The sequence below is a fragment of the Lepidochelys kempii genome, chromosome 17, assembly GCF_965140265.1.
Source record: "Lepidochelys kempii isolate rLepKem1 chromosome 17, rLepKem1.hap2, whole genome shotgun sequence".
In the NCBI taxonomy this organism is placed as follows: Eukaryota; Metazoa; Chordata; order Testudines; family Cheloniidae; genus Lepidochelys; species Lepidochelys kempii.
In genome coordinates, this window is record NC_133272.1 from 22131154 (window position 1) to 22152244 (window position 21091).

The 21091-nt window shown below is 54.1% G+C and overlaps 1 protein-coding gene across 9 annotated transcripts in view; it reads left to right on the plus strand.

Moving 5' to 3' along the window:
• Nucleotides 1-21091, plus strand: part of HIP1 (huntingtin interacting protein 1) — a 166294-nt gene that overhangs the window by 118690 nt on the left and 26513 nt on the right. For 7 of the 9 annotated variants that reach the window (XM_073315948.1, XM_073315950.1, XM_073315947.1 and 4 more), the window contains 8 exons: nucleotides 2205-2285; nucleotides 4242-4318; nucleotides 4726-4787; nucleotides 13122-13262; nucleotides 16150-16207; nucleotides 17425-17500; nucleotides 17992-18126; nucleotides 19422-19519. In XM_073315948.1, coding sequence (XP_073172049.1) covers nucleotides 2205-2285; nucleotides 4242-4318; nucleotides 4726-4787; nucleotides 13122-13262; nucleotides 16150-16207; nucleotides 17425-17500; nucleotides 17992-18126; nucleotides 19422-19519 — 728 coding nt within the window. Of the gene's footprint in view, nucleotides 1-2204; nucleotides 2286-4241; nucleotides 4319-4725; nucleotides 4788-4815; nucleotides 7885-13121; nucleotides 13263-16149; nucleotides 16208-17424; nucleotides 17501-17991; nucleotides 18127-19421; nucleotides 19520-21091 lie in introns of those variants that run through there. The other 2 variants (XM_073315954.1, XM_073315952.1) reach the window with 2 other exon arrangements.

Consider the following 21091-nt stretch of genomic DNA (forward strand, 5'->3'; position numbering starts at 1 on the left):
CTTTTGGCAGCTTTGCCTATACCCCACTGTGGAGAAATGGGCTGCAGTTAGATGAACAGTGTCTTTCCACAGGCCAGAGATGAATTCACTTGTTGCTAATAGACTAAGTCTGGCACCACAAAGGCTCCTGGTTACTGTACGGTACATCAAATAAAACATTCACTAAGTAACAAACAAACTCAGTTCTCAATGGCTCTGTGATAACCCACCACCCTCTGTGCAGAATGGGGAGCTAGAGCTGGAGACGTTAAGGGCTGTCATTAAAATGAGTCAAACAGGAAGGATTACGAATTCCAAAAAGAGGCAAAAGAATTGGCAGCGTGCACGTCCAGACAGACATGCAGGCAGAGTCCTGCATGCCCAGGCGCACAGACACACACACAACTTTTTGTCTTGCTTTGGGTTCTGCTCTGTCCTTTGACAGGTTCCATTCTTTGGGTTTTTCCCTTCTGGTCCCAGGGATGTGTTTGTATGCGGCTAACCAGTGAGCAGCAGATTTCGTGTGCTCCCAGCACATCTCTGCTTGCCCTCCCTCTCCCCACCACCCCCAAGCAACTCCAGTGACTCTTCTCAGCTGGGGCAGAATTTGGCACCTGTCCTTTTTCTTTGATTGCTAATACTTTCCCATCACCCTTCCTGGGCAGCAGGCTTTATGCACTCACTGCCTGCTTTTTGTTAGCATTAAACCAGCCCTGTGCAAGTTGCTGCCACTGGAAAGAGGTGCATTGCCATCTCGTCTCTGTGTAAGTTAGTTCAGCCATTTGTTCCCTGCCCAAACCTGTAAGCCTTACGCCTCTAGGTAGCTGTGGAACCTCTTGAAATGGTGGAGCATAGCTCTGCTAGGGAACCAAGCAGTGGGGTTAGCCCGGAAGCAACAGATGCTCAAAGGGAGCCCGCTGTGAACTGTAACCTGGCAGGCTGGGGGACCACCTGCTCTCAGAGCACGTAGGGCCAGATCCAGTCTCAGATGCATGTGAAGAGCTCCCACTCACTTCAGTGGCAGAATTTTGTGTTCAGTATGAAATGTTAAAATAAGTAAAAGTCCAGGGTACGGAGGTGGTGGTTAAACCCCAGCTCTGCAGAAGCAGGAGATTTAAAATTGTAACGCTGGTACCAAGGCCAGCTAGTCTGGTTAGGGATTCAGCCAGTCCAGCAGCTAACTTGGCTGAGTGTCCCAGTTATTGGCTGAATAATGCTTCATGCAGAAGGGGGCCATGCCAGTTGGTCTCTGATTTAATACATCTGCTGCACTTCTCACCCTGAGACCCTCCCAGAGGCTGGCTGAGCCTGTTCACCCTGATCTTTAAACATGGTATCAAGATCTTCAGGGATATGTTGGGAGTAGAGGTCAGATATCGGAGCCTAACGTCTCTGAGCCTTCTCATGTCTGATCATGCCACAGTCCAGGGTGTATGCAAAGGGGACAACAGCCCACTTGCCGAGATGCATCCCAGCATGTGGGTGATGTTCTCCTAGCGGGTGGGAGGGTATGGTGGATCAGTGTTGTGTGGTCTGGTGTATGCCGCATGTTGTAAAGATTCATTCCCTGGTTACTGTGAGGCTTCCCCCCCCCCCCCCTTTCTGGGGTTTTTTAACGACACGCTGGTCAATCTGTCTAGCTGACGGAGACGAGCATGGCGTAAGTACCAATGCTGTTGGCTCGATCTGGCAGTGTCAGCGATTGTGTTGCATGCAGTGACCTGGCTAGCCTGGGAAACAATGGGGGAAATGCTATTGTGTGTGTCCAGTACTGAAGCAGCAGAGCCCAGCTCGGAGGGCAGCCGGCAGAGCTCAGGAGCTAGGAGCAAACAGACCTTGTCCTGCAGTGAGTGCCTCAGGAAACGGGGAGCCCTGTGAACGGAGAATGTGGGTTGCAGATAGTTATTTATTGGTGTAGAAAGATCAGTGACTTGAAATGTGCAGCGTAGGTAAATACAGGGGGTGACGCACACAGTGGCTGAGCCATGTGAACAGTTTGTGTACCGGGGTCAATAAACAAACCCAGACAAGCGGGAAGACAGGAATGTATAAAGCACAGGGGGAGATTTTGTAGGCCTGAGTCTTAAAGGCGTCATGCGATTCCAGAAGCTGCCAGCCTCTCCAGTAGGGAAGTTGCAAACCTCAGCATCCCAGAGCAGCCAGGGGCAGGCTTCTCACCAGCATCAGACCTTGTGCCTCATTTTCTGCTTTCTCCTGTTCCACAGAGTCACCTGAGTGAGGGCTACGGGCACCTGTGCAGCATCTACCTCAAACTGCTGAGAACCAAAATGGAGTTCCATACGAAAGTAAGGCCACGTCTCGTCCCCACCTCCTTTCTTCCCTCCAGACAGACCATGCTCTTCCCACCCACATCTGGTCCATTCAAGGGAGCTGAGATCTGTTGATGGGGTCTCTTGCAGCCCCACCCCTTCAGTCCCCCAGGTGTACACTCTCCTCTGTGAGCTAGGCTGGGAAGCAGAATTATCTCTCTGGATGCATCTACACTGCATGCTAAGCCTGGGTCTGTGGACTCAGTGTTTCCACATCCACATGACAGTGGGCATGTGGGTTTACGATTGCTAGGCCTCGGTCTCACAGCCCTGTCCAGACTGCACTACGCAGACCTGCTGGCTCGGGTCTGCAGCCTGAGCACAATGACAGGGTTTGGTCCTGAGCCTCAGTGGGACTCAGGGTCTCACCCACCCCGTAGCAGGGCCCTAGGCCCTGGGTCCTGAGCGCTTGCTGGCCTGAGTCAGACTGATTTGTTTGTGCACGGAATGGGGGCTTGTGCTCAAACCTGAGCCAGAGCCTGGGCTGAGTGTGCCGTGTAGACATACTGTCAGTGCCCCTTGTGTCACATGCTTCCAGGCAGCCAGTTGTGCTGGCAGGACACAGAACTAATGGCCTAGGTAAGGGTGGTGTCAGGACTGAGCTCTGGAGATCCCAGGAGTGACCCTTTAACTAACCTCCCACCCAGGAGGCCTAGAGCTGGTCATTGCCTTGCTGTTGGGAGGCTTGTGTGCTGCCCCACCCAGGGCTAAGTCGTCGTCCGTCCCCGTCCCGTCCCGGTGGCTGCCCGGTGGTCTCTTTGAAGAGTTGGTGTCCTCTGGCCAGGTCTGAGTGAACAGGTGTCCAAAGCACAGTTAAACCTCTGAGCCTGCATCAGAGAGGCCAAGGAATCAGGGGGCCATGGGGAATGGCCCATAGAGGGCAGGGTCGGGCAGCCACTTGTAGTGTCCTGCTGTTGTTTGGCAGATGTGCCTGCTGGTTCCCTTCAGTTGCCAAAGGCCTCACCTCAGGCAGCTGTACTGGGGACAAGGCTGCTCTCCATGGCATCAGCTCTGCACAAATCCACATGCGCTTCCTCCCTGCCAATCCAGCCAGCACAAAGCAGCCAGCCCCAGTGCTCAGCAGGGCAGTGCCCCTCTCCCAGAGGTGAGGTCTGGGCCTAGGTTGGCTGGCCTAGAGGTGAGGGTCTGCCCCTGCCTGTGAGCTGCTCCCTTTCATCAGCCAGGAGTGGGAGCAGCTGTGTGCCCAGCTGGAGGAGGTGGGGGCAGCCAGCAGCAGATGGGCGCAGTATTTGTGGGGCACAAGAGGAGGCAGCTACCTGAGGAGCCCCAGAGCCCTTCTCCTGTACGTCGCTGCCCAGGTCAGAGCAGCTGTGCCACGCAGAGTGTGGCCTTGCTGGGAAACTTTGGCATGAGGTTGCGGTGTCCAGCTGTGATGCTGCTGGCCCGGCGAGCCTAGCTGGGTGGAAACTAGATGGATGTGTGGCCGTTGGTCGCTGTTCAGTGCCTTTGAAGCCTACCGTGTGACTGTGTGAGTGTAAACTACAGCGGCATTTTCCTGCACTGGACGCTGCCCTTGGGCACTTAGATGGGAGCCAGTGGGGTGGCTTTTAAAACCCAGAGAAGAAACGTTGGCTGAGGGCGGTGAGCAGTGAGCCTAGCCTTTCACTGAGAGGGGGTCTGCGCACCTGGGCAAAGCATGGCAAGAGAAATCTCCCTGTAGCCCCACAGCCTGGGAGCCAGCTCTGAGCCATCCCTCCAAAGCAGTTCTGTGACCTGAGCCCCTTCCATTGGGCGTTTGGAGATCCCTGCCGGGTGCACACAGCCACTCCTTCAAATACCACCTGGGGTATCAGGGGTCTGCCTCTAATCAGAGATGGCTACTTGGTCTTCACTGTGGTAAGGGCAAGCCTAAAAGGCACTAGGGTGCCTGCGGCCCCTTGCTCTGACTCCTCCCTCTCTCCCATCGTGCAGAACCCCCGGTTCCCAGGCAATCTCCAGATGTCTGACAGGCAGCTTGACGAGGCAGGAGAAAACGACGTTAATAACTTGTAAGTCCAGAGCGCGAGAATCAGGGCACGTCCGTGGTGGAATTACTCCTGCTGTAGCAGAGAACCCAGGCGCAGAAGACAAGGGGGAATCTCTAGGAGTGGCAAAGGGCTGCCAGGGCCATGGCACCCCATCAGGGTCTCTCCCTGGCACTGCTGTGTGAGCCATGGGCAGAGGACATGGCCACCCTAACGGGAACCCTGGTGTCGTGTGTGCCCATTGGCTGGGGCTGGGACATCCCTCCTGACTACCCCTTATAAAACAGTACTCCACAGTAATGGTTGGCTAGACACCCTCCACCACCACCACCCCGGGGCTTCTAGCCAGCCCCCCATCCTCCCAGGGTTTTGCGGGAGGGGGCTGGGTGGCCTCTGTTTTGTTTGTAACATTCTTGTGCCCTCTTTCCTAGCTTTCAGCTGACGGTGGAGATGTTTGACTATTTGGAGTGTGAGCTGAACCTGTTCCAGATGGGTAAGGCTCTCGCTTCCACTTGCATTGCACTTGTTCTGCACTGTTGACATATAGCTGTGGGGCTGGAGCAGCCTCGCTAGGTGCTGCAGTGACGTCCCTCTCTGCCCGGCTGAGCGTGGCCCCGACAGCCAGCGTGTATGTGGGGGCGCGGTGGGTCAGAGTGTTTGAGGTCCCAGTCCAAAGCTGCTGTTCGCTCTCTGTGTGTGTCCATCTGTCCTGCCTAGGTGCAGGAAGGGAGTTGACTGAGGGCGTCTGAGCTCATCTGTTTTCCATGCATTCCACCAGAGTTGTTGTTAGCTGAAATTATTTCATGTCAGACCAAATGTGCCTGGCTCCTCCCAGTCTGCCCAGCCGCAGCCTGCCTGCCCTCCATTCCAGCCAGCCATGCCAAGCCTCCAGGAACCACCTCCACCCCGTGGCATGCTGCACCTCCTCCCCACACCCTCCTTGTTTTGCTTCCCATCTCCGAGTTCTCCAGGGCTTGAATTTCTTCCTTTGCCCTTAGCTCTGGGGTTTATGGCTTTCATGACTGGCGAGAGCAGCTTTCTCCTTGCAAACCCATCACAGAGATGCTGTGTGCTTCAGGGCTTGCTGTGGTGGGGGAGCGACTGGCTCTGCAATGTCTGCTCCTATGGGTCGCAGTGGAGCAGAGAGAAAATAACGAACCAGTCTCCACAATGTACACTCAGGTGCTCAGCTGCCTCGTGCATCCACGTAATGCTGTAGGATTCTGCTTGTTGGGCTGAGTTAGAGCAGGGTGATTACTGCTCGCGCTGTGCCACATGGGTGCTGTGGCTATCCTAGAGTGGAGGTATTCGCTTGCATTGGAACAGGAGTAAAGCAATATGTCAGCGTATGGAGGTTCCTGGATATTGCCATTTCAGATGAGGGGTGATACGGTTGGGTCCTAGCATGGAGGGTTCCCGGAGGATGTGCTTTAATAGAGTCAGCGTGGTGCGGCTGTCTCGCAGTGCTAAAGGCTGTAGAACCGGAGCTGCGAGTACAGCCAATGGAATCCGGCTGTGTCCCAGTGTTGAAGGGCTGTGTTGCAACTGACTGTCAGGATCCTAGTTGTGGTAGGCTTTACTCCACTAGCATTACTGCATCTCTAGCAGGGCAGTTGCTCACATGTGATGGAGTACAGAAGGGGGGGAGCTGGGTCTCCAGACAGCAGGTGGCCTGGTTCTGCACTGGGATGTAGCCTGGGTGATCCCGTCGTGTCTGTTACGAGCTTATGTACGGTGATAGAGCAGGATAAGGGCAGTCACATCTGTGGACTAGTCTCCCACAGTCCACGGGACAGACAAGATGGCGCCTTTGTGTTTCATGGGCTAGCATGGGTAATGCAGTGATCCTTGGAGGGACAGGCCTGGGGTGCAGTGCAGTGATCACAGGGCCAGTCCGGGGGTAACACCATGCCCCAGTATATGCAACCTGCCACCAGAACAGGAACCGAGAGTAACAGCAATTGAACACATGGGATCAAACCCCGACCGGGGTGGGACTCCATAATGGGGGGGGGGCTGTACCCACCCCAACAGAAACCTGCGGGGTGAGTCTCTTTCTTTCATAAACTTTGGTAGCATTTGTACAGTTTGTCACATCAGAGTCTCATTGACCTGAACTAAGACAGCATCTAGCATCGCCATGGTGGCTCACAAACACCAGTGAACCGGGCCCCATTCACTAGCCCCACTGTACAGACGGAGAAGGTGAGGCACAAGGCTGATCAATGACTTGGCCAAGGGCCATAAGACAGGTCTGTGGGAGCCCTGAAAGTAGAGCCTCCATCTCCTGACTAGCCGGCCAGCGCTTCAGCCACGTACCCCTCCTCCTTTCCCTGCCTCCGTGTCTGCAAGGGAGCAGTACAATGCCGCTGTGCCTCTGTGCGCTGACATCTCTGCAGCCCTGCGCAGGTACTTGTCTGATCCATGCAGCTTCATAGCCCCACTGGGAAGGAGGGAGGCCCTGTAATGAAGTTGGCGTTCTTTTTCTGCTGCTAGCCTAAGTGAATTAAGCAGGGCTAATGTCAGCTCTGCCCATTTACATGTCATTAGCTTAGCTTTTGATTTACTCTTAAATCACTGCTCAACTTCCCTGCTAATTACTGGGGATCTCACTTCATTATCCGAATGGGAGGGGAGGCAGGCAAGCCAGTGGAAATCCAAACTGACTCCCTGCCTCCTGCTGCCTGGGCAAGGATGACATTGCTAATTGTCCCATTGTGTGCATCCCCAGCTAAGGAGAGAGCAGGCTAGCCCGGTGCATTAGCATGAGTCAAGCGACAGGTCCCCGGGGAAAGGCCCAGTGCTCCCCCTTGGGGACGTAGATGCTTCAGCTATCAAAGGAAGGAGATGAAGAGAGTGTGAGTCTCTGTTTGGTGCTATGTACAGAGCACAGCTGCAGGTGTGATGTGAATGGGTTCCCACAGCAGCAAGGCCTGCGGGAGGCACAAGAGGGTGTTCTTGGGGATGTGGAGCCTGCCTGCCTGCCTTTCAAAGTCTATTGCTGCTCTCTGTCCATCTTCAGATGTCGCTGCCCCTTTTGGGGTTCTGCACTCTCCTTGGATCCCCACTTTCTTTGTGATTCCACCCACCACTGATGTGCAGCCCTCTTTGAGCCAGAGCACAGCAGCTGTTCATTCCTCACCGTGCGGTCCTTTGACCTTCCTTTGGTTCTGGAGCAGGATGGGTGTGGTGAGTGGGGCCTCCAGCCGAGGAGAGAGATAGGGACAGATCTATGTGTCCTTAAAGCTGTGTTGTCCCACCCGGTGTCTGCCTCGTTTAGGAATAACATGTTACAGAGGAGCAGGGGTTGTCTCTGTCCAGCATAGATTGACTCGAACCTGACTAGGGATCTCTCCAGCGTTCACTGGGGGCACATCTGGCATTCAGCACGGGGATTGTGGGGTGAATTCTTGAGACGTTGGCACTGGACTCAGTAAACGGGCAGACGCCAGGGGAAGGTGACCTTTCTCCCGGTCCTCCCTATCTCTTCTTCCGTCTCTCCAGGCACCCATGCTCCAGTGGGAGTTTAGAGGACGTGCATAGCGAGGATGTCATAGAGGACCTCTCCCTTCAGGCAGGTGGCTCGGCAGGTATGAGTGCCCCACGGAGAATGATGTGGGACCCTAAAGCTAGCAGCTCGACGCCCATATGGAGAAACAGAATCGCTAACCCTGTCAGCCAGGTCTGGGATGCCGGGGGAGAGCTGTGCTAAGCAGTACTGCATGCTCATAGCCGAGCACTGGTGCACTCCTAAGGATTTCCTTGTGCCATTGATGCACTGATGAAGTCTATCCCTCCCTTTCCTAACATCCCCGGAGGGATGCCGGTGTCTGCCCCTGGATTTCTGCTCTAGCTTAACAAGAGTGGAATGGCTGTACCCTGACTACCTGGCATTGGCCAGGTGGCTGATGAACATACATAAGAACAGTCATACTGGGTCAGACCAAAGGTCCATCTAGCCCATTATCCCTGTCCTCTGACAGTGGCCAGTGTCTGGTGCCCCAAAGGGAATGAACAGAGCAGGTCATCATCAAGTGATCCATCCCCTGTTGCCCATTCCCAACTTCTGGCAAACAGAGGCTAGAGACACCATTCCTGCCCATCCTGGCTAATAGCCTGTCAGGATTCCTTCCCCACTCTGACCTCTGGGTACAGATGTGGGGACCCACATGAAAGACCCCCTAAGCTTATTTTTACCAGCTTAGGTTAAAAACTTTCCCAAGGCACAGATTCCGCCATGTCCTTGAACAGTATGGTGCCACTACCAAGTGATTTAGACAAAGAACCAGGGAAAGGACCACTTGGAGTCCTATTCCCCCAAAATATTCCCCCAAGCCCTACACCCCCTTTTCAGGGAAAGGCTTGAGTATATATCCTCACCAATTGGTACAGGTGAACACAGACCCAAACCCTTCAATCTTAAGAACAGTGAAAAATCAATCAGGTTCTTAAAAGAAGAATTTTATTTAAAGAAAAGGTAAAAGAATCACTTCTGTAAAATCAGGATGGTAAATACTTTACAGGGTAATCAGATTCAAAACACAGAGGATTCCCCTCAAGGCAAAACTTTAAAGTTACAAAAAAACGGGATAAACCTCCCTCTAGCAAAGGGAAAATTCACAAGTTGAGAAAACAAAGATAAACTAATACGCCTTGCTTGGCTGTACTTACAATTTCTGTAATATGAGAGACTGGTTCAGACTGGTTTGGAGGACATGGATTGATGTCCGGTCCCTCTTAGTTCCGAGAGCGAACAAACACAGAAACAAAGAACCCAAAACAAAGCCTCTCTTTCCCCTCTTTCTCCCCCCCCCCCACACCTTTGGTCAGGTGCGAACCAGGTTATTTGAGCTACTTAACCCCTTACAGGTAAGGAGGAATTTTAGGCTACCCTTATGGTTATGACATAGCCATTGATGGACCTATCCTCCTTGAATCTATCTAGCTCCTTTTGAACCCCACATGGGAAAGCTGGGTGCTCACAGGCAGAGGCCACTGTTGGAAGCAGCATATTCATCCTCTGGGAAAGGAGGAGACATCTCATAGAGCTCCTTGCCCCCACCCCTAAGGGCTGGGAGCCCTGCACACAGCCTGTGAGAGTTGTTCTAGGCCTCAAGTTACTGAACTGCAACCCTTCCAGCCAGCCAAAGAACGGCACTGAGGGGGTGCGGAGGGCAGCTTGGAGGGGCAGGGGAAAAAGGAGAGGAAATACGGGACGCTTGAGTGCTCCAGCAGGAAGGGGAAAGGAGTGATTTGCTCTGGGTGCATGATGACATAGGACCAGGGAGGAGACCTGGTCCCTGGTGGGGATGTCTGTGCAGTGCCCTGTGCCCACACGCAGCGGCAGTCCCAGCTTTCAAGCACTGTCTTTTCTGTGGGGAGCGGTACCTTCCACTCAGAACCAGCTGACCCACCCCCATCTGCAGCAGTTACTCCCTAGGAAGCCACAAAGGTGGCTCCATTTCCGCCAGCTCCTCTACTGCTGTGCTGTTAGAAAGTACCCTACAGCCCTTGCTTCCAGACGCAGTCTGTGCAACATGGGAGAGGAATCGGAGTGCGCTAGCAGAGCCGCACCACGTGCAGAGCGAGCCGGCAGCCAGGCGAGAACCACATCATGGCGCCTGCAATGGCCTCCTTGCTTAGTGCAGTGCAGCCACAGGCTAGAGCCATGCGGCCATTGGGGAGATTGCTGGCAGCCATTGGTCTGAGAGGCTCTGGAGAGACCTGACTAGTCAGCAGAGTTCTCCAACTGTCCATTGAATTAAGTCAAGTGCAATCGGGAACATGGGGCCTTGCCCACCCCGACTAATTTCTGCCTAGCTAACCTAGCGCTGGCTGCCTGTAGCAGCCTGGGAGTGCTGCCATCATGGTGGCACCATGCCCTGCTGGCTGCAGCATGTAAACACACACTTTTCTCCCCCTTCCAGACTAAGGACCCAATCCTTCAATTGATCCAGGCGGAAGGAGGCAGACATGGAAGAGAGATACGGTATAATCCTGGTCCTACTGAAGTCAGTGAGAGTTTTTCCATGATGTCTGTGGGCCCAGGATTTTGCCTGTTGTCTTTCTTCTCTGTGTATTGCAAATCAGTGTAGACATGAGCCAGCATTCTGCTCACTCTGAGATGTTTCTTGAGTCGCCTCACATTAGTATGCATGGTGCATCTCTGAGCCAGAGCAGCCTACCCGCTCATTGCAAACCAGGGGCATGTTTCTGTGATCAGAATGTGGGGAGTTCTCCCGTCACTGGCTCCCTCACCATCTAGCGTCATGCAGTGCTTTGCCTTTCTGTTCAGTGAGAAACAAAGGGCAGGCAGAGAGTGATTGCTGGGTACAAGTGAGGGGTGACTAATGCTCTGCCTGAAGACTGAGCAAGCAGGGCACGGTGGACTGGGGACGGGATCAGAGCTCCAGATGAAAAGGAAAGAGCTGTCATTTCTGGTCTGGCCTTGTTCATCTGCTCTGGTGCTGACTGGGATACAAATGGTAAGTGATATTGATCCTTGTGCTCTTCTGTCCCTGCTGAAATGGAAGGGTAAATTCATCCTGGTCACCAGCCAGCCCAGGGCTGGGTCCAAGTGCTGGAACATGGACGGGGACATGAAATGGGCAGTTGGTGTGATTTACCACAGCAAGCCTGTGTCCAGTAAACGAAAGTCCGGCTTTCTCCAGCTAGTCCCTTCAGAACTGTTTCCAAAGATGGGGGCGATGGTAAAACTGTGCCAGAGGACTGGGGGCGCCTGGCTCTAGGAGTGCAGACCCAGGCTGTACAGAGACCTGTTGGAGGCTTGATACGCCAAACAACATCTCCATAAAAATAAAACCCCTTCCGAGCCTCCTGTGCCCCTCAGGAGGGAGCCGAGAAGGACCTGGTGCCAGTGCTTTCAGCCCGGATCCTTAAAGGGTGTTAGGCACCAAACTCCCTTTGATTTTCCTTTGCAGCCCAAGCCACTCAGATCACCGGAGCACAAACAAAGCAGCTGAGAAATGTTCTAGACAGTTACTGCAAAACTTGCAGTATTGACTCAGGGAAGTAAATGATCCTAGTAGGATAGTGCTGCCCTTGCACCATGGCCAGTCGGAGCCTCTGCGAGGGCAGAGTTGGACCCACTCCTGTAGTGTCAGCAGCCAGTGCAGCTGATCCGGTTGGTGGTGTTTGGCAGACGGTGCTAACGGGGCGACCCGTTCAGAGCGCTGTTCGTTCAGAACCAGTTCCCTTCAGGGCTGCGGCCAAGCATGAGACATTCCATCCCCAAAGGGCCAGTCTGTTAAGCCACAGGAGCACTGGGCTCCATTCTTGCAGCAACTACAGCTGTGCTGGGCCTGATATGCCTGAATGAGGGAAGAATTTGGCCCATTACCTTTGGGGTCCTGCCTGCTTCTCCCTTTGTGACCCATCTCCAGAGGCAGGTTCTGCAGTGGAGCACACATCTGCTAGGCCCATGGGCTTGCCCAGGTGGCTTAGCGTTGCGCTTTCAATGCTTCTCCCCTGAAACTAAGGTTCGCACATTGCAACCCCTGAACCCTGGTGGATACGCTGAGCATCTGGGATTGGAATGGGGATTGAGGACTAACCTACATGCCTGCTCCGTGCGGGGCTGGACATATTGTATTGACCCACCTGATCGGGTTGCTTAGTGTTGTGTTACATCAGGCCTCTTGGTAGCACACCAGATGTACCATGATTCAAATGTAAGCACTGAAGAAATATTAGCTGCTAGGCCCTATTTGCTCTAGCACTTGGCAGTCCCAGGGGGCACTCAGATAAAAGGGTGACGTACTAGGGCAGGCAGAAGTGGTCAGTGGCTCAAAAGTAATTCCTAGCATGGCCCTTTGGGGGCACCCACCAGAGTTAGGACTTCTCGGGCTTGGGGAGTGCCCCTTTTTGTCCATTGCTCTATGATAAGCGGTGAGGTATCCCTGCAGATCCCCGGCCTGGATTCTGTTCCAGGGTGAGTCTCGCTGGGGGGGCCACCCGCATTGTCCTGTCCCAGTGCAGCCGCTCCTCCCAGCAGGTATCCAACTCGGGGCAGCCACTCCAGCTCCTTGCATAGGGGCTGCCACACCTCAGCTGCCTTCAGACGCTGCACTCCTCCCAGTCCCAGCCCACAAGAAACACTCCCGGCCTGACCCTCTCTTGAGCAACTCTGCTGCCAGCAGACATGGAAACTTCCTTCTCCTGTCACTCTACGAGCCCCCAGCAGTAGAGGGGGACAGCACCGAATCTCCTCTCAGCAAATTGATCACAACGTGTGTAATATACACATAGGAGAGATCCTTCCTCAGTGTCAAACACTTAACCAGCTTTGTCCACTGAAAACTGCTAGCGAACTACCTGAATGTCCCTTATTCATCTGGTTACCAGGTGTTTCCAACCATGGCCGTGTGTCTCACAGTATGGGACTGTTTCTTGCAGCTCCCCTGAGCACAGATTACCTTAGCAAAGCCGTGGATAACGGTGGCCAGTGCAGTTTTCTGTCAGCTCCCTTATTCGCTTTCCTCCATTTGGCTTAAAACCGATGGAATTTGGTTTTTCCCAAAGTTCCTATGAAATGAGGATAGAGACTCTTAGGTTAGCATGGAGGGGAGGAAAGGTACAACAGCCGAGACGTACAATAGTCTGGATGCTTCAGTGTAGTGATATGAGCAGCTGTGCAGAATATTCTCATGGCGTGTGTGTGTGTGTGTACAACGGCAAAGTGTACTTATATGAGCAGCTATGCAGAATAACCTCATGGGATGGGTGTGTGTGTGAGAGAGAGAGAGAGGGAGATCAGTGAATTTCATGGAACAAGCCCTGAGCACACTGTCTGTGTCTCTCCTGTTAGTATTCAGCTCCTTGGACATGTCTCGCTCCGTGTCGGTCACTGCTGCTGGCCAGTGCCGCTTGGCCCCACTGATACAGGTGATACTGGACTGCAGCCATCTGTATGACTACACTGTTAAACTCCTCTTCAAGTTGCACTCCTGTAAGTACACAGCAAGCCTCTGGGAGTGTCCGGCAGCTGCCATTTCGCTGCTGGGATGTCCTGAGAAGCTTTGATGTAGCAGATTTAAAGTTTCTGTAGCAGCTGTTTCAGAGGCGGAGCCCTGTACCAAGGCTGTGCGTGTGTCAGGTGTGCCAAGCACAGGGAAATGCCCCGTCTGTGTGTTTAGACCTCTGTTCCCAGAGCGCAGGGTGCCCAGGCAAAGAGCTGGTTTAAAACACTGGCGGGGGCTGGCTCGGTAGCTTGGCCCAGTGGCTCGCTCTGTGTCACACGCAGAGACCAGGCCAGGTTTGACTCCTGCCTATAGTCTCAGACTTGTAGCGTTTGGAAGTGCGGCTGGCTGGAGGCCGGTGGCACCCCCTAGCTAATGAGGAAGCTGTGTTGACAGGTGTCGATCGAACGGCAGCCCTGCCTGATCTGTGATCAGTGCAGAGAGAACCCCACCCCGGGGGGAGAGAGGTGGCACAGTTCCTGCTGAGGTGCCTGTGTGGATTGATGCTGAACCGCCTGGCCTGGGCCAATGGAGCATTCGGCTCGTGGCTGGGCCCTGCATTTGCTGAAGCACCTGCTGCATCAGCTGTGTCCCCTGCCCCTGACTCCAGCTGTGCCCTTCCCTGGGGAGGGGAGGGGAGGAGGGACACTTGACTGGCAGCCCCCTCCCGGGAAAAGGGAACAAGGCATCCCCTTTCTACCCTTCAGGGCAGGGCATAGGAGACCCCAAGGGCCAGGGGAGGCTAGTCCAAACACCAGCATGCTTCCCCCTCTGTTCCCAAAACTGGATTCTGGGCTTGCCACTGAGGCCCTCCCCCCCACCACCACCACCACCACAGATGCTGGCAGTTGGAGGGTGGTACTGAACAGAGAAGTGGTGAGATTTGGGGTGGGGAGAGTGAGGCAGAGAAACAAGCTATGGGGGAGAGGGAAAGGGGAGGCAGGGACAGAGATCACGGGATGTGTGCGAGGGGGGGGAGAGGGCGCAGCCAAGAGGAGCGAGAGAAGGGGAAAGAGGAGACAGAGGAAGGGAAGCAAGGAGGCCGGGTCACTGAGGTTGACCAGGTGCAGGTGGAAGCCTGAGCAGCCGCGTCACAGTGAAAGGCATGGGGGGAATCCCTCTGCATGCTAGCCGGAGGGGACTTGTGTTCGTGGCTCATAAAGCTACCCCCAAGGAGTACATTTCCCTTTTAGAATGCCCCAGCCCTCCCTCACACGCTCCCCGCAAGGGCGCTGGCCTCCCTCCCTGCCCATGCCAAGGTACTCAGCAGCTGTGTCTGGGCCAGGACCCTGTGCCCTCGCCAGTACAGCCCTGAAGGGATCGTAGCCACAAGGGGGTTTCTGCATCTGGAAGAGTAAAAGCAGAGAGCAGTGGGAAATGTTCACCCCCCAACCTGAGCTCCCCCAGAATGAGAGCATCCTCCAGGCCGCAGCTCCCAGGACTCACTGAGCGGTTGCATTTCTTCCGGAGTGAATCCCGGGGCACAGATCCAAGCCGTGCACCGATCTGCAAAGATTGCATCAGGCATTTGGACTTCGGCAAGGTTGGCTTAATAGCTTCAAATTGTTTCCTGTGGTATGAGAAAGCGGCACCTCAGTGATCCTGGATTTAGACAGCTGCTGCCAGCTCCCTGGCCGAGTGCAAATGAAGGCCCTTTCCTCTCCATGAGCGAGACCCCAAGGACCCGCCCCAGCCAGGGTTCCTCTGCTAGTGGCTCCTCTAGCTGGGAGCCATCTCAGAGCCAGTGCTCCTGCCCTGCAGCGCCACCTGCTGGGAGCATCTGAGCAGGGCTCGAATGATGGGGGGAAGGCGGGGGTGCCCTTCGGGAACGTGGACAGACCTGGAGGTGCCAGGGTGTACCTTGGGCGGCTTCCTGTGCTGGCATCCTCTGCACTGAGCCCAGCTACAGCAGGACTCTCTTCTCCTCTCTGCCCATACCGCCTCCTCACCTTCTGCCCCGCTTCCTCCCCTCCCCCTGGCTGCCATCTCCCCCTGCACGTTACCCCTGCCTTCCACCCCTTCTCCTCTCCCCCTGACTGACCCCTTCCCCTGCCCGTTTGCCCCCCCACCTTCTGCTCACTCCTCCTCTACCCCCCGACCTGCCCATTACCTCCCCCGCCTTCTGCTCACTCCTCCTCTACCCCTGATTGCCCCCCCCGCCTGCCCATTTATTCCCCCACACCTTCTGCCCCCTCCTCCCCTACCACTGACTGCCCCCTGCCCATTGTCCCCCCCGCCTTCTGCTCACTCTTCCTCTACCCCCTCACCTGCCCATTACCCCCCCGCCTTCTGCCCCACTTCCTCCTCTACCCCTGACTGTCCCCTCCCCCTGCCCATTACCCCGCACCTTCTGGCCCCCCCTTTTCCTTACCCCTCTCGCTTCCTGTTGGGATGAAAGGGGCTTCTCCAGATTGGGGCATTGGAGCCTGGGTTATGCCAGTGAAGAGCCAAGCCCAGGCAGTGGGACCTGCTGTGGTTGCAGGACACCCGCCCTCCCCTCTCTCCACGGACCAACCCCTCATCGTGCCCTGGCTCCCTCCACAGGACAACCGTGGCTGCTGTCACTGCTCTCTGCAGTGCCTGGCCCTGTGGCTGACCACACAGGGAGAAGTAAGGGGCCAAAACAAACCCTCTACACCCCTTCCCATAAGTCAGAAGTGGGGTAACCCCTAAAAGTAGTAGGGGACCCGCCCCCGGCCCTGAGTCTGAGGCTGCAGTGGTAAACTGTTCTAGGACTGGCTATTCTCCAGTGCAGCCCTGTCCCTCTGCGTGGTGCTACTCAGCAATCTGGAAATGAGCATGATTCCTTGCGCATGCTCAAGGAGACCTGGGAGCTGAGAGCTTTCCTTTGCATTCCATCCTGTGTCTCTTCCTCAGGCCTCCCCGCTGACACACTACAGGGCCACAGGGACCGTTTCCTGGAGCAGTTCAGAAAGTAAGTGCCCTGAATGCCAAGCCTGTCACCTTTGGCACTTATCCTTTGCATGCTGACTTTAGCTCAAAGCGGCTATTCCTGAGTTCATTTCTGGTTAGGTAACTCATGCCACTCAGACCTAGTCTACAGGCAGGCTTGGGGCTGACAAGAGCCCCCTGGGTTTGAAATGAACCGTCTGTGGCTGAGAAACGAACAAAGTCCTAATTTCTGAGTCCCCTAGCTCACAAATGTTTATCCTAGAGCTGGGCTGGCCTCTTTTCTGCCCCCATGCTGTTGGCATAACCCATTGGCACTGAACAATAATTGCCTTATTAAATCCAAGGAGGCCTTTGGGCTCTAATGGCATTGTATGGGAGGTGTCAGCCAGTGATTTAAAACCATTGAGCTGCGGTTTGGCTGCCGTGTGCAGTCATCACAGTGCGGTGAAAATGTGAAGGTGCAGCCCATCTCCTCTGGGCTTTCCTGGAGTCTCAGAGCCATTTCCTGTAAAGGCCCTTTCGGGGCTAAGATAATTAGGGTTTAACAAGGGTTAACAAGCTTGGCCGCTGGGGCTGGGGCTGACCTCAGCCTGATGGTGCATGCATGCTGCAGCAATGAACAGATTAGAAATGTGTTGCTGGGTCCATCAATCCTTCTGCCCTTGGAAATGTACCGAGCGTTTTCTGTTCATTCCCCCTTCACCTTCCCCAGCCTGGAGGGAGGGGTAGGCTGTGATATCCTGAACGTTCCCTGTGGGGGACCTTATTCACAGGGGTAGGAAACCAATGAGGGAAGCAGGAAACTCAGGGGAGATAGATCTGGTGGCTGGCTCTTCAAGGATTTAGCTGGTAAATTCTTTCCCCTTCATTCTTAGTCTCAGCCGCTCTTTGCATCAGTGATGGCCCCTCCCTCCCTAGGTGTATGGGGGAGGGGCCCCACCCTCCTGGATTCACCGTTTACCAGTGTGTTCGCCACTTGGCTTGAGGCACATGTCCGGGTACTGTTCCAAGGAGCAGAGCCGTTAGCTCTCTTCCCAGGATCCCCATCTTGAGTTGTATGGCAAGATAGCGTCCATGTAACTGAGGTCAAGGGCTGCCTTTCCCTCTCTGCATGGGATGCCTGGTGTGGAGCCACAAGTGATGGGCTCTGTTAAATGAAGGGAGCCACCTGCATCCTGCAACTGCCTGGATCTGCCTCAGCCATCAGAGTCCCCTCCCTTACGTCCCATTTCCTTCCAGGTTGAAAGATTTGTTCTGTCGCTCCAGCAACCTGCAGTACTTCAAACGGCTGATTCAGATCCCACAGCTCCCAGAGGTGAGACCCAAACGGCTTCGCTCTTGCCCGCACAGGCTAAGAGGGAGGGGCTGCAGTGACCATTGGCGTGACTAGGCAGTGGTGTCTAGTGGTTAGAACAGGGCCCTGGGAGTCAAGACTCCTGGGTTTTATTCACAGCTCTGGGCAAGTCAGTTAAACCCCAGCGTTGAATGCTGGGTGCCTGCAGCCAAGTCTTGGAAGCCATATTTGCACTTACAGGGGGGTTGCTTTTCAGAGATCCCTACTAGAGCTGGGCAAAATTTTGTTGGTAAAGAATAAATTCATTGAAAAATGTACTGGGAGGCACCAACACTATTCACTAACTCGGCCATCCTTTGTGCTAGAGAAGGGAGACGAAGCGCTGCCTCGTAGCATCGTAACGACCCCACTTGGGCTGCCTGGGGTGGTGCGGCAGGCAGATTTGGGCGCGTTGCGTCCCACAGAGCCGCTTTTCTCAAGATCCCGCCATCAGTTCTCCCTTTCCGCACTAGAATCCTCCCAACTTTCTGCGGGCCTCGGCTCTGTCAGAGCACATCAGTCCCGTGGTGGTCATCCCGGCTGAGGCCTCGTCCCCAGACAGCGAGCCCATCACCGATCTAGTGGAGATGGACACAGCATCACAACAGGTGAGCGCCTGGCCCCCTGGCATCAGTCTCTCTCTTTGAGCCCGCGATTGGCTCTGCCTATGTCTGGCAAGGTGTTCAGAAGTATGCCTGGCCTTTGCATGCCCTGCAGTGGCTCTGGGGCTGTATTGCCAGGGCTGTGATCTCAGGTCTCATAACATACTCAAGGCCTGGTGCATGGTTGGCTGTATGACATATGGAAAATCCAGGGCTCTACAGGAAGCAGCATCACTGCTGCTTATTCCCATGGGCCTAGTACTGAGTTAGCGCCCTCGGGGGTGTTGTGCTGTCTGGCTAGTAAGACATAAAACCAAGAGTCGGTGAAGAAATCTTAGGGGGTAATTCTGGTGTGCTGGCTAGTTGCTGACTGGTTGTTTGCATTTGGCTTCCCCTGCATTTCCCCTCGAGTTCTAGATCCACATGACATGCTTCATTTCCTGTGCTAATACACCAGCCCAGAGGTGGCTCCACTTCAGTGGCAGGAGAAGTGGTTCCTACATCTCCAGTTAACATAATGGTTTTTGGGGGTGTGGGTGGTATATACATACCCGTAAGGTTGTTTATTTAGGCAGTACCATTTGGAGCAGACAATAGATTCCCCTAGTTGCAGCTCTTGGGTTTGAGTCTCTGCATCTTGGGGAGTCTCCTGCACCAGCATGGAGCACGGCCATTCTGAAGTGGTGGCATTTTAAACTCACTTTGCACTAGGATAAATGACTGCCTGGCTGCAGGGCAGCAAATTTGGCCCATTGCCTCTTGTAGTGGTTAATGGTGATACTTCACATGAAGAGACCAGGGGATTTCTGTCATGCCAGTAACTCCTTTGGCAGCTAGTGGTCAACTGCTGGTAAATGCAGCTAACTCTCACCACTACAAGTACCTCATAAGTAGCTGCTCCGCTTGCTGTTCCAGACAGGGTTGGCCTTCTGTCCGCCGCAGTCGTCTGTCTGTCCCAGTCAGACCCCATCTGGATCAGATTAGTTGCAGTACCCTGTTGTTTAATAAAGCAAGTAGAACTGCCCTAAGCTGGGTCAGGCTGCATAGAAGATAGGGGCCCATGGCTAATGGGAGCTGTCTGTCTGCAAGGGGAAGGGATAGCTGTCCCTTAGAGGGCGTGGGGCAGCTGCCAATCTTGCTAACGAGTGGGGTCCTGGTGTCTGGGGGAGGAGTCTGCCCTTGTGAGGGGGTGGGGCTGAGAAGGGGGCGGGCAGGTGCCCAGTCCATGTGCAGTGTTTCTGGCCATGTACGGGGCGGTGGTAGATTTGACTCCAGGGATCTGTGTTTGTTTCCCCCTCCAGAGCATGTTCGACAATAAGTTTGATGACATCTTTGGCAGTTCGTTCAGTAACGATCCTTTCAATTTCAACAGTCAGAATGGAATGAACAAGGATGACAAGTGAGTGCTGGCTCAGGGGCCCCATCGCTGGTGGTGGGGCGTGTTCAGTGTCAGGGGAAGGAGCTGTGAATGCAGAGGCAAGGCTCGGTCCAGTTTTGTGGGGAAGGCCTGGGCCTCCCTTGCAAGAGGCATCCTGGGGTTGACGGGTGAGGGCTCTCCTGCCCTGGGGGTTCATCTGTGAAGGGTGCTGAGCAACGGGCTGAGCTCTCTGAGTCTGGGCTGGCTCTGCGATAGGAGCTTGATGCCTGGCCGTAGGCTGGAACCTGAGCGAGTGGGCTAGGAGCTGAAACACATAATCAGCAGCTGGCAATGTCCCCCGCACTTAGCACAGCGGAGCCTTGTGCAGCTCCTTGTGGTGTTATAGACAAGGAAAGTCTCCTCCAGCCCCAGACACTTGCCCTTGCAAGCTGGCAGTCAGCAGCGGCTGGACCTCGGTGGGTCATTTAGGAACATGGCTTGCCAGACAAGATCGGCCCAGGGCTCCATCCAGCCCAGTATCCTGTCTCTGACAATGCACAGCTCCAGCTGCTGCAAAGGATAAAACCCTGAAAGAGGCAGTGATTGGATAAGCTCCCCCAGGGGAGGTTCTCTCCTAACCCCAGTAGTTAGATCTGCTCACACCATGAAGCAGCTGGGCTTAGATCCTTTCCAGCTATTACAGCTCTTCTCTGTATTAATGTAGCAGTCCAACCCTTTTTTGCAACCTGTTTAGCTCTTGCCTTCAGTTCCATCTTATAGCAATGACTTCCACAGGCTAACAATGCATTGGAGGACACTATACTTCCTTTGAACGGTTTTAAATTGGCCACCTTTCAGTTCCATTGAATGCTCTCATGCTCTTGTGTTATGAGACTCAGGGAATAAAAGATCCCAACCTCCCTCCTCTGGACCAGTGGTTTTCAACCTGTGGTCCGCGGACCCCTGGGGGTCCACAGACTGTGCCTAAGATTTCCAAAGGGGTCCACACCTCCATTTGAAATTGGTTAGGAGTCCGCTGAAAACCACGGTTCTAGACCATTCGTTAGTTTGTATACCCCCATCCTATCCTCTCCAAAAGTAAGTATCCTCACACCTTCTTGTCAACTGTCTGAATGGGCCGTCTTGGTTATCACTACAAAAGTTTTTTTTCTTCTGCTGATAATAGCTCATCTTAACTAATTAGCCTCTTACAGTTTGTATGGAAACTTGCAACTTCTCTGTATGTATTGTGACAGGGTCAGGCCAGATGGCCACAGGAGAGTGATAGAAGGCAGATATCTTAGCCCCAAGTTAAGTAGGTCCCTTTTCCCTGGGTAAGGTAACGGGGAAGGTTTGTTTTTTTTTTTGCAGTAATCTCTTTATTAAGCTATTAGCACAAAATACAGCATTGTTTAAAGATTTCCTTGAAACCCAGGAGTCAGAACTTCTCAATCCACCACACCCAGGCGATGAAACAAGATTCTTTTAAAGTGCTCTTCTGTGCATCAGAAAACTTGTGGGTCTCATGGCAATATGGAAGGTAGATTTTACAATGTAGCTAAATATAGTTAGGAATCTCCATACTCAAGTAAAAATACCCTCATATCAAATACA